The following is a 12,810-nucleotide window of genomic DNA, read 5'->3' as shown; positions in this document are numbered from 1 at the left end:
TGAATTAACTTGTGAGAAAATGCTCTTCATAAAATTTCTGAATGAACTGAAAGCACTGTCAGGTTCTGTGGAGAATGACAATGTGAAAAGATGCCAGCAAACCAGCAATCTCATGTTAGAAAAAGCCAAACTGCTGCCTTGCTTTACACTAGACTAGCTCTGGTGGGACTTATACATATTGCAAGGTTTAAATGGATATGTGATGTGACAAGATTATGCTTGTCATACCTTCTCGAACAGAAATCGGATCTGTGTGGCTGTTGGTGAGTCAATCTGTGCTGCGAAATTAGTGAAATTGGTGGAATGAGATTGTTTCAAAAGGAATATGGATAACAAGGCTGATGCTTTGTTCAGTTCTGCAAGTTCTATTCTGATAAATGTGAGCTCTTGTGTAGAAGGTCTTTGTAAGGATGTAACCATAAGTCTTTCCAAATGCTTCGACTGAGAAATACTTTCCTGAATGGAACACAACATTCGAGATCAGCTTCATTCCATTTTGTTGGTTGGTCCACACTGATGTTACAGAAACAAAAGGTAGTGACCAGGACCAGCCAATCTTGGCTTATATTCTCTTTGGCTGCTTGTATGATAACCTCTGGAGCAGGAGTAGGCAAGAAACGTATGCCTGTATTTACTCTCCCAGAAGGAATTGGAATACAGGAGCAGTATGCTTGTTGCTCCTGAAGAGGACATTTAAGTATCCATATCCTAACGGGTATTCGCAGAATCCCAGAAGTAGATGAGAAGTTAACTCATGCTGCCAGTTTCTTTCTTTCACATAGTTTCAAAGGTGCGAAAAGATCTCTCTACAATATAGACACGTGAAATTAATGATCAGGTTAGGTGAGCCTTGCCTACGTAAACAAAAACCTTATGAACCTTCTGGAAACTGCATGAAGCACTTCTTTCAAAAGGTTTTTTCCCCTTTTACCAGCCTCCATTTTATTCATTTTTTCATTATTTGGACCAAATCCAATAGATTATGCTTTTGAAATGTTAGGGTCAGCCATGATTAGACCTGTCTGCACCCCCCCCCCCATACCCTGTTGACATAGGCTCAACAGGGAATTTTGAGGCAACCTCTGATTATTTGTCTGTTGTGACAGGCATAAACAACTGCAATAGGACTGGCCAGAGTAGAATCCGTTCTTGCATATTGATTGTTACTACAACTGCTGCTGCAACCAACAATGGAAATGTATTTCTCAAGTCCTCCTTCACCTTCCTCCCAATGCCATACTACTTAAAAACATTCAATTAGGTAAAGGACAAGGAAGAAAAGGACGCTGAGTAGGTATTAAAAGACTGTGTAAAAAGGAACTTTACTTTCAGAGAATATTAACTGAGGCATACCTGTACCCCTCTTGATCACCCTAGAACGCATTGAACATTTTTGGCTGTTGCATAATACTGGCGAGGTTACAGTCCGCCCAAAACCGGGGTGGTCTGCCACCGTGTCATTTGCAGCGTGGTGAGCCCCAGCGTACAAACGCGCTGCAAAAAGAAGCCCCAAAAATGGTGCTTCTCTTGCGGGTGTGGGTTAGGATGCCGCGAGGCCACAATGGCGCACTCGACAGCATTATTTGCGCTCGCTGCATGCGGGCACAACACATCGTAAAGTCAGATGGCAGGACAGAGCGTGTTTGGAGTGAGTTTTTGTGCCTTGAGGGTGAAGAGCCATTGAGGCTAGGATAGGCTGCTGTAGGGCAGGTAGAAAGGGTTTTAGGAACTCAAGACAGGGACGAGGAGTGTCCTTAATTAAATCGTGGTAGCGTCCTGCAGGAGATATAGTGCTTGATGACAAGTGGAGTCAAAATTAACCAAGGATTAAAAGATACTAAAGACTAATAAAGGTTCTGAGAGACTTAATCTGTAGGGAACATATGCAAAGTTTAATGAAAACAATTCAAAGACAAGTTAAAGAAACTGTTAAATTGTGTAACTAATAAAGTATTTCTACGCCGTACCATTGTGAACACCATCCACTAAGAGAGATACTGTATTCAGCCTGACTTGTAAATAAATTTATACTTTGTTTCACCAAGCAGTTGTCTGAAGTGATTTCAGAAACACATTAAAAATGCTACCAACATTGAGAAAGTCTTTCAGGTTTGGGACACACTAGATAGTGGGTGTGTGGCGGTCAAAGAATAGTTGTGCCAAACTGGGGGAAAATTTGAAACCCATAGTGTTGGCTCTAAGGGAGTTATAGTGCAGGAGACACTAAGAATCCTGAGTTTAGACTCGCATTAAAGAATTGGTGAACAACGGTGAGATAAAAAAGACCCATTGTGCTGCCACAGAGAAAAGCAGTGTGGGTGGGTGAGGTTCACCTTCACAAGCTCTATGGGAAAATGCACAGAATTAGTTGTCTGCCCCAATCTGAAAGGACCCCAAGGAATATACGAGGCACTAGAGAGGTGGTTTAACAGGATCTTATCTATATTCCAAAGCCTGGCCAGATCTGTGGTTGGTGATGCTTTTGTATTTCTCAAGAGCAGGAGGTGTTTCAGTGTCTAGCCACCAGTGTCAGCACAACCCAGAGGCTGGTTTCTGTGTCCTCTTATTGTGTTTATTACTTTTCTTCCCGAAAAGGTTTTGTGCTCTCTCTATTGATTTATTGCTTGAAATCTTCCCTGCCAAAAAAGAAAAAACCCTTCTGGGTGTTTTGATCTAAATAAAACACACAACAATGAAAGAAACAGAGATGACAGGACTCGCCAATCTTTTCAGTTCTTGCTGACTCACTACAGTGAAAATAACAGTTTCAAGTTGGCTTCGCAATCACAGATTAATAGCTTGGTCTTCAGATATCACTGCAAAACACACAGCAGAAGCATTTCAACCATTAAGGCAGAAGAACCAAAACCAATATCCTACCCTTCCCTTTTTTTATGTCTCGGTAACTGAATCATCCCATAATGATGTAAGCATGCAGATATCTGCCAGTGCACAGCAGAAGATGGCCTCTCAAGGCTCAATGTTGTCTTTGAAATTCTTATTTTAGCATGCCTGTAATTATGTACCTACATGGAATTTTTTTTTCAACATTAACTGTTAATGTTCATGCTCCAGTATGTATTGTATCAACACTGGTTTCAGTTTTTCACAGTATTCAGCACTCATTAGAGCAGAGACTGATAACGACGGACCCTCCCCATCCTAGACTTAGCTGCAAATCCTTTAGGTCTTCCTCATCTCTCTTTTCTCTGACCTTGAACTCATTGTTTCATACCACACAATTATAGCACTATGATTCCACTCTAACTGCCATGATGGCATCCTGGGATTTGTAGGCAGTGGAGCTCTCTGGATGAGATTGCTCAATGCTAGTCTCTCCGCTGCCAAGTCCTACACTCTCTGGGAAGAAAAGAATTCCCCAATATTTTCAATCATAGATTGGAGGTAGCAGCAATTATCTTCCCTGCTCTCAGCCATAACTTGAAGCATCAGCTTCTACTATCTCTTTCTCCTTTCAGCACAAGGAAAAGAAATGAGGCAGAGAGAAAACTCTGGCTTCCAGCCAAAGCACAAGATAGGAAAACTCACCAAGCCAGAAACCAGAAGACATCATGGGACAGGTCCACATATCCTTGACCTAAAATGGTCCATGGAGGGCTGCAGGTAGGTGAATCCAGCTCCTCCATGCCATATTAGGTGTCCACTCTTGGTTTCAAATGCTACATTTAGGATGTTGTTGCAGCATTCACATACTTGACTTTGCTTCCTCTTCAGTGGGGAGCTGTCAATTGTACTCCAGCTTGGGGTGGTATCCCCACAATGAGGATGAGGACACAACCTACAGCTGCTAGGGAAAAAACTGGAAGCAGACTGTACTGTAAACATGTAATATATACAATGCAATCAGTAATTGTGAACACTGGATTACAAGTGAGAAATGTTATCAGAACAAAAACATAAGGATGCTCATTTCTTGATATATTTCAGCCCTACATAGAAGAACTTGAGGTTTTAAAAATATTTTATTGTAAAATGTTTACCTTTGTAACTGAATGATTTAAAGGTCTATATAAAAACAAAATGTAGTTTACAACCCCATTTTTACTTGTTTTGATATCAGATGACAGCCAATTAGTTCATTGTATTTCTTTAATGCATTAACTCACATCCTAGGGTTTTGTCTATTGTACAGATAAATAACTGGGAAAGCAGGGAGGAATGACACTCACAAATTATATTTTATCCTTGGTCAAAATGAGTGGTAAAAGTTGGAATAGCCAACTAATTAATATCTTTATGGCATAAAGCCAGAATGTATTCAGTTTGTAAAGCTCTTCGTAAATGGGAAATTGCTTTCACTGGAGCCAAAGTTGTTCCAAAGTCATAAGCAGCATTAACAAATATGGTGAGATAAATGATGGCAGCTAAAACATGATAAGATTGCTTTGTCCTTGGGATAGTTTTAGCATTTGCAGTAATGGTACACATTTTCCTCAGTCACTTAATAGTTCTTTCAGGTACATAGTGCTTTGCAAATTCACTTTTCATGTATCTCCTCAAACACTCTTTGAGGCAGACCACTCTAAGAGACAGCATCTTTTCTAAACTCACACATTGAAAGCAATGGCGGAGAATGGAGGTGGAACCGAGCCCTCTCGTAACCAAGACACAACTTCAGAAACCAGTGCAGTATACAGTGAGTGTAGGACTTGGTAGGCCTAACCTCCTCAGCTATCACATTCATGGTCATGGTTGCTCAACCAAATCCTCCTTATAGGATGGCTGAGAAGATACAATAGGAGCTTACTGCTTTTATAAATGTATTATTTGAATGCAAAATAAGTTGTTGTTACATGCCTTTAAGTCAACTCCCAAAGGATTTTCTTGGCTAGATTCATTCAAAGGGGGTTTGCCTTTGCCTTCTTTATAGGCTGAGAGAGAGAGAGTGATCAGTGAGCTTTCATGACTGAACAGGGATTTGAATCTTGGTCTCCCAGAGTCCTAGTCCAGTACTCAGACTCCTAAAAATGCTAGCTCCCACTCTATATTTATGCAGTATATATATATGTAATATATATTATATAAATGAATAGAACGGCACCACATCAACGTAAAATCTTGTTGTTATTGAATATTGTCATAGAGTCATAGAATCATAGAGTTGGAAGAGGCCTCATGGGCCATTGAGTCCAACTCCCTACTCAATACACGATCCACCAAACCAAGACAAGGTGATGCATTTGTGAAACAACTCTCAGAAATCTCCAAGAAGAAAGAATTGGTAGTCATGGGGAACATCAGTTATCCTGATATTTGTAAGGAGACAAGGCTTGCTAAGCATAGGTATGCCGACAGATAGTTTCATCTTTCAAAAGGTGGAGATAGTTTCAACTTTCAAAAGGTGGAGAAAGGTACAATGGGATCAGCAATCTTGTACTTGATCCTAACCAATAAAGAGGAGTTGGTCACTGGAATCAAAGCAGTTGGCACTTTAGGGGAGAGTGTCCATGTAATACTACAGTTCATGATTGTAAGACAGATCAAAGAGGAGTATAGTCATACACAGAATCTTGGATTTCAGGAAAGTTAATTTTATCAAGCTCAGGGAAATATTTGGCAGAATCCCATGGCTGGAGATACTAAAGGAAAAAGACATTCAGTGTGGGTGTGATTTCATGAAGAAGGAATTGCTTAAAATACAATCACAAACAATTCCATGGAAGAAGAAAAATGGGATACAGTTGAAAAAAGCCAGTGTAGCTGCATAGTAAAGCTCAATGAGGAAGTGAAAAGAAAAAAGAGCATGTAGAAAGAATGGGAGGAAGGAAAAGTCACCAAGCAAGAATGCAGATGTGTAGTCCAACTTTGCAGGAATCAAAAGTAATCAAAGCTAAAGCTGAAAATGAGCTGAGACTGGCTATAAGTAAGCAAGGAGCAAGGAAAGTGTTTTTTTCAAATAGGTTCAAAGCAAGAGAATGACAAAGGAAATGATGAGACTATTGCTCAGTGAGGATGGTAAAATGCTAACAAATCACCATGAAAAAGGTAGAACTGTTCAATGTATATTTATTTAGTTTTCTCCACAAAGAGGACTGTGTGCTTTCATGCATCAGCAGAGACCTTGCAAATCAAGACTGATAAGGAGTTAGGAATAATGCAAAGACATATGCCTGAAACAAAAAGTCAAGAAACATGTGGTATGCAAGAAATACACACAATCCTTGCAGCTTGGGCATTAGCATGATAGCTGTATGAGTGGTAGGAGGGAAACAGCTCGTAGGCAACGGACGAACGGATTCACATGAGGCTTATAATTAAATAGATGCAACTCAATAAACCAAACTTTGGGATGGAAAAATTACTTCAGTGTTTGCTTGTCATTCAAAGTGAAGGCTGTGACACCTAAAAAAAATAAGGCTGTCATTGTGCAGGGCTGAAACTGACTGAAATGAGTTTGAGATCAGTTTCCTGGAGACTGAAAGGTTGAGAGTTCAAGCAGATGGGAGAGGGTCTTGTGCTCCTGGGTAGAAAACATGAAGGGGGGGAGATGAAATACAAAAAATGAAGAAAACTTGCAGAGATTTGTCTGAGCTAAAGTTGAGCAAATCACTCTCTCACAGCCTCAGAGGAAGGCAAAAGCAAACCTCCTCTGAGCAAATCTTGCTAAGAAGACCCCATGATAGGTTTGTCTTAGGGTCACCTTTAGTCAGAAATGACTTGAAAACACACAACAACTTAGAGCTCAGCAGCTGCTTCCTGCACACACTTACCATAACAAATAAGGGCAGCCAAACAATATACACATACACATACACAAAAACTGAGTTGAAAGTGTAAAATGAGTTTATTTCCCATTAACTCGGGGGAGGGGGAAGAGGATAGGAAGAGGAGAAATCTTGCCCTTCCTAGTTGGTTCAAGCAAAAGGAAACCGCTTCAGCCTTTCCTAGTTTGTGTGCAGTTCTTCATTAGTAACTTCCTATCTTGACCACACATGTTGCTTGGCCACACGTGTCCTGGTTTTCATCTGAGAAATATTGGAAAGTATATGACAGAAGCAGGGATGGGTGATCTGATGATCTGAGATGTAGAGTGGAAAAACAGAAAATTTTCCAATGATATATTTTTTCATGAAAAATGTCCCCACTACATCTATATCTGTGGTTATCTGTAGTTTGCTTGGGCTGTTGCACTGAAGTCAGTAAAGTTTTAAATATAGAATTTTAACTCTAAATTGCTCTTCTAAGGAGACAAGCATTGGAAAGCTCTAGCACTTAGAGTAGACTACCAAATGAACACACTGCTAATCTCATTTCTGTTTTGCAAAATATTTTGCTTTTGAGTCAGTCATAAGTAGCCAAGATCTCCATTGCTTAGTAAAATAGAATGTTCAGTATAGTGAATCAGATTTTCCTCAACCTGATTTGGAACTCATAAATAGAACAGAAAATGTGTGAGTGAATAATACAGCTATACATCAGCAAATGAAACTGTTGATTTACTGTGTATACCTGACTTCATGTATACGTGAATTGCAGGTTTGGGGGCCAAAATTTTGGATTTTGATATCAGTTTGCTGGTATAAGTTGAGGGTAAACTTAGGAGCATATAGGAAAGATATTAAAGGATGAAGCAAAGGAAAATGATGCCAAAGAACTTATAAAATTCTGGGAAGCATAATTGTTTGTGTTGTATGGATGAGGAGGGAACTACAATAAATTGTGGCTGTGTGATGTGTGGGAAAGTTGACCGGCACAGAAGTGGCTAGGGAAATGTGCACATGTTAAAAAAGATGTACAGACAAAAAAAAAAACAAAACAAAACAAAAAAAAACAAAAAAAAAAAAAGAAAGAAAGAAAGAAAGAAAGAAAGAAAGAAATTGCAACTATGGCATGCTGCAGACCGGACAAGTGCAACACGCTAGTGCTGATTTTAGGGTTAGGGACTGTATGGAAACTGCACGGTCCCTAACCCTAGCACAGCATGGCACTGTAACAATGGTGGCACCCCGTGTACATCGGTGCCACCATTGTTATGTGGCGCACTCATTAGTTCAGCCCTGCGGTACAAAAAGAACCCTTTTTCCAGGTTCTTTTTCCTCCGGAGGGAAGCTGTATGGTTTGGCGGTTGCGGCTTCCCTCTGGAGGAAATTAGGCCGCTGACAGGCTACCCTTTTCGGGTGGCCTGTCCCACGCCTATGTTAGCAGTGATTACAGCCTGTAATAATAATAATAATAATAATAATAATAAATTTTATAAATACCCTGCCCTTCCATGAATATGATGAGGGCGGCTTACAAAATTTATAAAAACATTACAATACAGAGTTAAAATTCAGAATAACAGTTAAAAAACAATTACTACAAAAAACGGGAACAGGAAGACAATAAAACACACATTCAAGGGCAAAAGAAAAAGAACAAAAGTTTACATCGGTCCGGAGTCAAAAGGGAAAAAAGAGGGCAGGAAAATAAATAAACAATCTAAGGTGGGAAGGCCAGCCGGAATAGATATGTTTTCAGCTGTTTTTTAAAGACAGCTAATGAGGCGGCGGAGTGAAGCTCTGCAGGGAGCTTATTCCAATGTGAAGGGGCAGCAATAGTAAAAGCCCTCTGTGAGGTCTGTATAAGGTTAGACCTAGGGACCTCCAACAGTTTGGTCCCGGAAGTTCTGAGTGTGCGAGGCGGATTATATGGGGAGAGGCGGTCCTCCAAGTACCCTGGGCCCAAGCCATTTAGGGCTTTATAGGTCAAAACCAACACCTTGTATTGAGCTCGGAAGTGAATAGGCAGCCAGTGGAGGTCTTTTAAAATAGGTGTTATATGGTCCGACCTGGAGCTACCAGCGACCAGTCTAGCTGCCATGTTCTGCACCAATTGCAGCTTCCGAGTTTGGTACAAGGGTTGCCCCATGTAGAGCGCGTTGCAGAAATCCAATCGAGAGGTTACCAAGGCATGTACAACAGATTCAAGGTCCTTTCGGTCCAGGTAGGGACGCAGCTGGCGTATCAGCCGAAGCTGATAACAGGCACTCCTGATCGTCGCATCCACCTGAGAAGTTAGCTGGCGCGACGAATCAAGGAGTACTCCCAAGCTGCGCACCGAGTCCTTCAGGGGGAGCGTAACTTTAATGTGATAACTCTGCCTGATTTTAACCCAGAAAAGCAGGCATACATACATAACTGTCTTATTCAGATCCTTCAAAGATCGATTCTTCTTAGCGCTCCTTTGAGGTGTAGCACCAAAGAGCTATCATTGCCTTTTTTCCACCCAGGCAGTCAAAAAGGTCAGAATTGGCACCATGGCAGAGAGCTTTTTTGGGGGGTACTCTCAGGATGGATTAAGCTGTCACCTTTTGACATTCTACTCAGAGAAGTGGATTGCTCCTTTTTTAAAAAAATTAGAGTTAAAGTACAGTACCTACTTTAACCCATTGATATTTTATTTATTTTATTATTTATTTCATTTATTTGCTACCTTTCCCCTGGAAAGGGACTCAAGGTGGCTCACAGATAAAATCAGTTTTAAAACTTTACAATACTCATTTAAAAACAATGAAAACCATCTTGCTAAAACAATATAAAATTGTGTTATATAGACTAAAGTTTAAAAACATAAATTGACCCAGTTTTATGGAGGTTAATTTTTTGACAAAATTTATATATATATATATACACACACACACACACACACACACACACACACACACACACACAGATGGCCCTTCTTATACACGGATTTTTTATACACGGATTCAAGCATACACGGTTTGAAAATGTCCCAAAAAAGTATAAATTTACCTTGATATTCCATTTTTTATAAGGGACACCATGTTGCTATGTCATTATATTTAATGGGACTTGAGCATACACGGATTTTGTTATACACGGGGGATCCTGGAACCAAACTCCAGCGTATAACAAGGGTCCGCTGTGTGTGTATGTATGTGTGTGTGTGTATATATATATATATACACACACACACACACACAATACAAAATATCAGGTGCAGGTCTGTTCAAGTATGAGTCCTTAAAAACAGCATTTTTTCAGTATAGGCTCTTTTTGTTAAATGTAAGGGAATTATATGATATTCTCTTTTCATTATCACAAACATGCCAATAAAATAATGTTCTCATAAAGCTTTGAATGTGTTTGAATATAACACCCCAACCAAACATGATAAATCAGATAACATAATTTAGAACATTGGACAATTTTCTGGTTTTACTTTTTCTGAAAAATCCACATTATTGTTGATGACTAACTGGAGTGAAAAGAATGCAAAAGAAAACGAAGAGAAGAAAGAGAACAGAAGAGCTAAACACTGAAACCTTATAGCATTTTAAAACTGAGGCTGAAGGACAAATGGCTATGCCTCAGTCTTGGGATTGCACTCACATTAAATAGACTGCAGCAAAGAATAAATGTGCATTTAACTGAGATAAAGTGGATTGTGAAGACGTGATTTTCTTTGAACTGTAGCTGCAGGATTGGGGAGTCATGACTAGCTGCAGAAATGGACCTGGAGTATACTGTATAACATTTTAGCTGGGTATATGCATATCTGATGTGTGGTCTTCAAGTAAATCTCCTATTCTGAGGAACTATTTCTGGTTATAGTTAATTAGTATTCAGTCAGTCAATCAATTAATGTATTTATATCCTGCCTTATTCTCAAGACAGTGATTTCACTGTCAGTCCTCAATGCTAAATTGCATGGGGCAGATCATAAGCCCCTCTCTCAAAGCAATACAGAACTGGGGCAGATGTCAATCAAACTCTGCCAGCCAACAGAATGCTCAACAAGCATCTTCATTAACATATTTTTGGACAGTTCTTGCTTCCTGTTTTTCATTAAGGTATGGTTCATATAGTTGGCAAATGAAAACAAATACTGTTTAAGAACATACAGATGTCTGATTCTGTCATTGGACAATGTAGGGATGGGTTATATAATGTGAACACTTGGAAATCTTGGTCACGTGTTGTGATGTGTGGACCAGGTTTTGTTGCATGTAGAATATTTGGTTGTTTGCTGGGTATGTGAAATGGCTCCCTGCCTGACTCATATGTCACTGGTCATCTCCTAGCAGCTTATGTGTCAAGAGTCTTCTGCTATGCATTTTGTTAATGGTTTTCTTAGCATCTTCAGGGCTTATTTTGAAATACACATTCACATCTGATGCCTGTTCACCCAACTCCTACTTGATGATTTTTCAATCCCCTTTGTTTTATCTGTCAAATGTCTTTGACTAAAAGCAGTGTGTGTTCCAATTAAAGTAGACCAATTGAACTAATGTAATTTACGTAAATGTTGATTTACAAAATTATGGATCTATTCTAGTTCAGACTGGTAGAATTTAGTTTTTGTGTGTGTTGTCATAGGCAGTTACTAATTTGAGATCTTTTTGTCTCAGCACCAGTATCTCATTTATCAGACATGAACTGCTTCATGCCACAACTTCATGGTATTAAAATGTTGGTCGGGTGCATTTTGAACTTTGACAGCAGTAGCCATACAAGAGGTTTAACTGCTACAAGATACAGCCAGTGTATAAAGACAGTGGGAAGTATTGTTAGTAGATATCTGTAATGAAGTCATTGGATTTGCAGATGGAATCTATTCCGGCTGGAGTGTTTACAATGGGAACTGATGAGCCAGCTATACGACAAGATGGGGAATGGCCAGCAAGGAAAGTCCACATCAACCATTTCTTCATGGATCGCTATGAAGTCAGCAATAGACAATTTGAAAAGTTTGTGAATGCCACTGGCTATCTCACAGAGGTAAGGTGGTAAAATGATATACTGTACATATGTACACATTGAACAGCCTTGAATATGTCCAAGCAGACCCTGAAATGTATAGTGAAATCCTATAACTAATCATAGTATGGGGAGGTTACATTACTGCTATAAACATTAATACGGTATTCTATACCTTAAGAATGGAGAATTTTGGGCCCTCCAGATGATGTTGCAGTACATATCCCATGATGCAAGTTCAGGATACAAATGTACACTAGGACAATGCTATTTGAGAAGAGATGGTGTGGACCAAGTTGAGCTATTTGGGAGGAGTATAGCATGAGCCAAATTGTCCTTTTGGCCTCCTCCTGGCACTTCCCCCAGCCCTCCCCTACTATTTTGTTCAATAGACCAGCTCTGCTGGGTATCCCTCATTGCCTCTCCATCTGTTCTGTATCTTCAGTGGTGGAGAAGCTATACCAGCAGAGTTCTTTGCTCATATCTCTATTGTGGAAATGATATATCTTGCATTCCAACATCCTAGATGTAGCTTACCATACCCTGAAGCTCCTCAATCAGAATAACTTGGGTACATGATTGTATCTCATTCTTCAAGTAGAAGAAATTAGCACAATAATGTAAAAGACGTTTGATTGAAAAATAAATAATTGAATTCCTTTTCTGAGCTACTTTTAACAACAGAAAAGTGGTTTCTAAGGATCCTTTTAAAATGTTTCCAGGGACCTAGTTCTAAAGGCTGTACTGTACTAACTGAATCAAAAATCTGTGGAAAGAAAGCCAGGTCTGTTACTGGAGCAAATTTATGAAAACATGGCATAGTATTCTGTTTCTGTTATCTCTGTAGGAGATCTGTGGAGAAGCAAAACTCTGTTCTGTCTCTTGAGATTTTATCAGACATTGCCCACATACTTTCAGTAGCTCTGAGGAAGCAAGGAAGAACCAAGGTTCTCACTGTGCCTAAGGCTGTAGTAGATGCCAGACTCTGCCTTGTGTAACTGTTCTGATGATATTTGCAGCTGTCTCCAACCCAGCACCCTCAAGGTGTATAGGATGAAAGCTTCCAGCATCCCCATCCACCATG

At 39.8% G+C, this 12,810-nt stretch overlaps 1 protein-coding gene across 7 annotated transcripts in view; it reads left to right on the top strand.

Moving 5' to 3' along the window:
* Positions 1–12,810, top strand: part of SUMF1 (sulfatase modifying factor 1) — an 891,645-nt gene that overhangs the window by 790,274 nt on the left and 88,561 nt on the right. For 2 of the 7 annotated variants that reach the window (XR_006101837.1, XM_042448629.1), the window contains exons 1-2: positions 3,503–3,624; positions 11,574–11,747. Coding sequence is in view for 5 of the 7 variants with exons in the window: in XM_042448629.1 (XP_042304563.1) it covers positions 3,604–3,624; positions 11,574–11,747 (195 nt within the window). In the remaining 2 variants the exon portion in view is untranslated. Of the gene's footprint in view, positions 1–3,496; positions 3,625–11,573; positions 11,748–12,810 lie in introns of those variants that run through there. The other 5 variants (XM_042448631.1, XM_042448630.1, XR_006101838.1 and 2 more) reach the window with 4 other exon arrangements.

The sequence above is a fragment of the Sceloporus undulatus genome, chromosome 2, assembly GCF_019175285.1.
Source record: "Sceloporus undulatus isolate JIND9_A2432 ecotype Alabama chromosome 2, SceUnd_v1.1, whole genome shotgun sequence".
NCBI classification, from domain to species: domain Eukaryota; kingdom Metazoa; phylum Chordata; class Lepidosauria; order Squamata; family Phrynosomatidae; genus Sceloporus; species Sceloporus undulatus.
The sequence above is the reverse complement of the archived record's forward strand: the minus strand, read 5'-3'. Positions and strand labels throughout refer to the sequence as shown.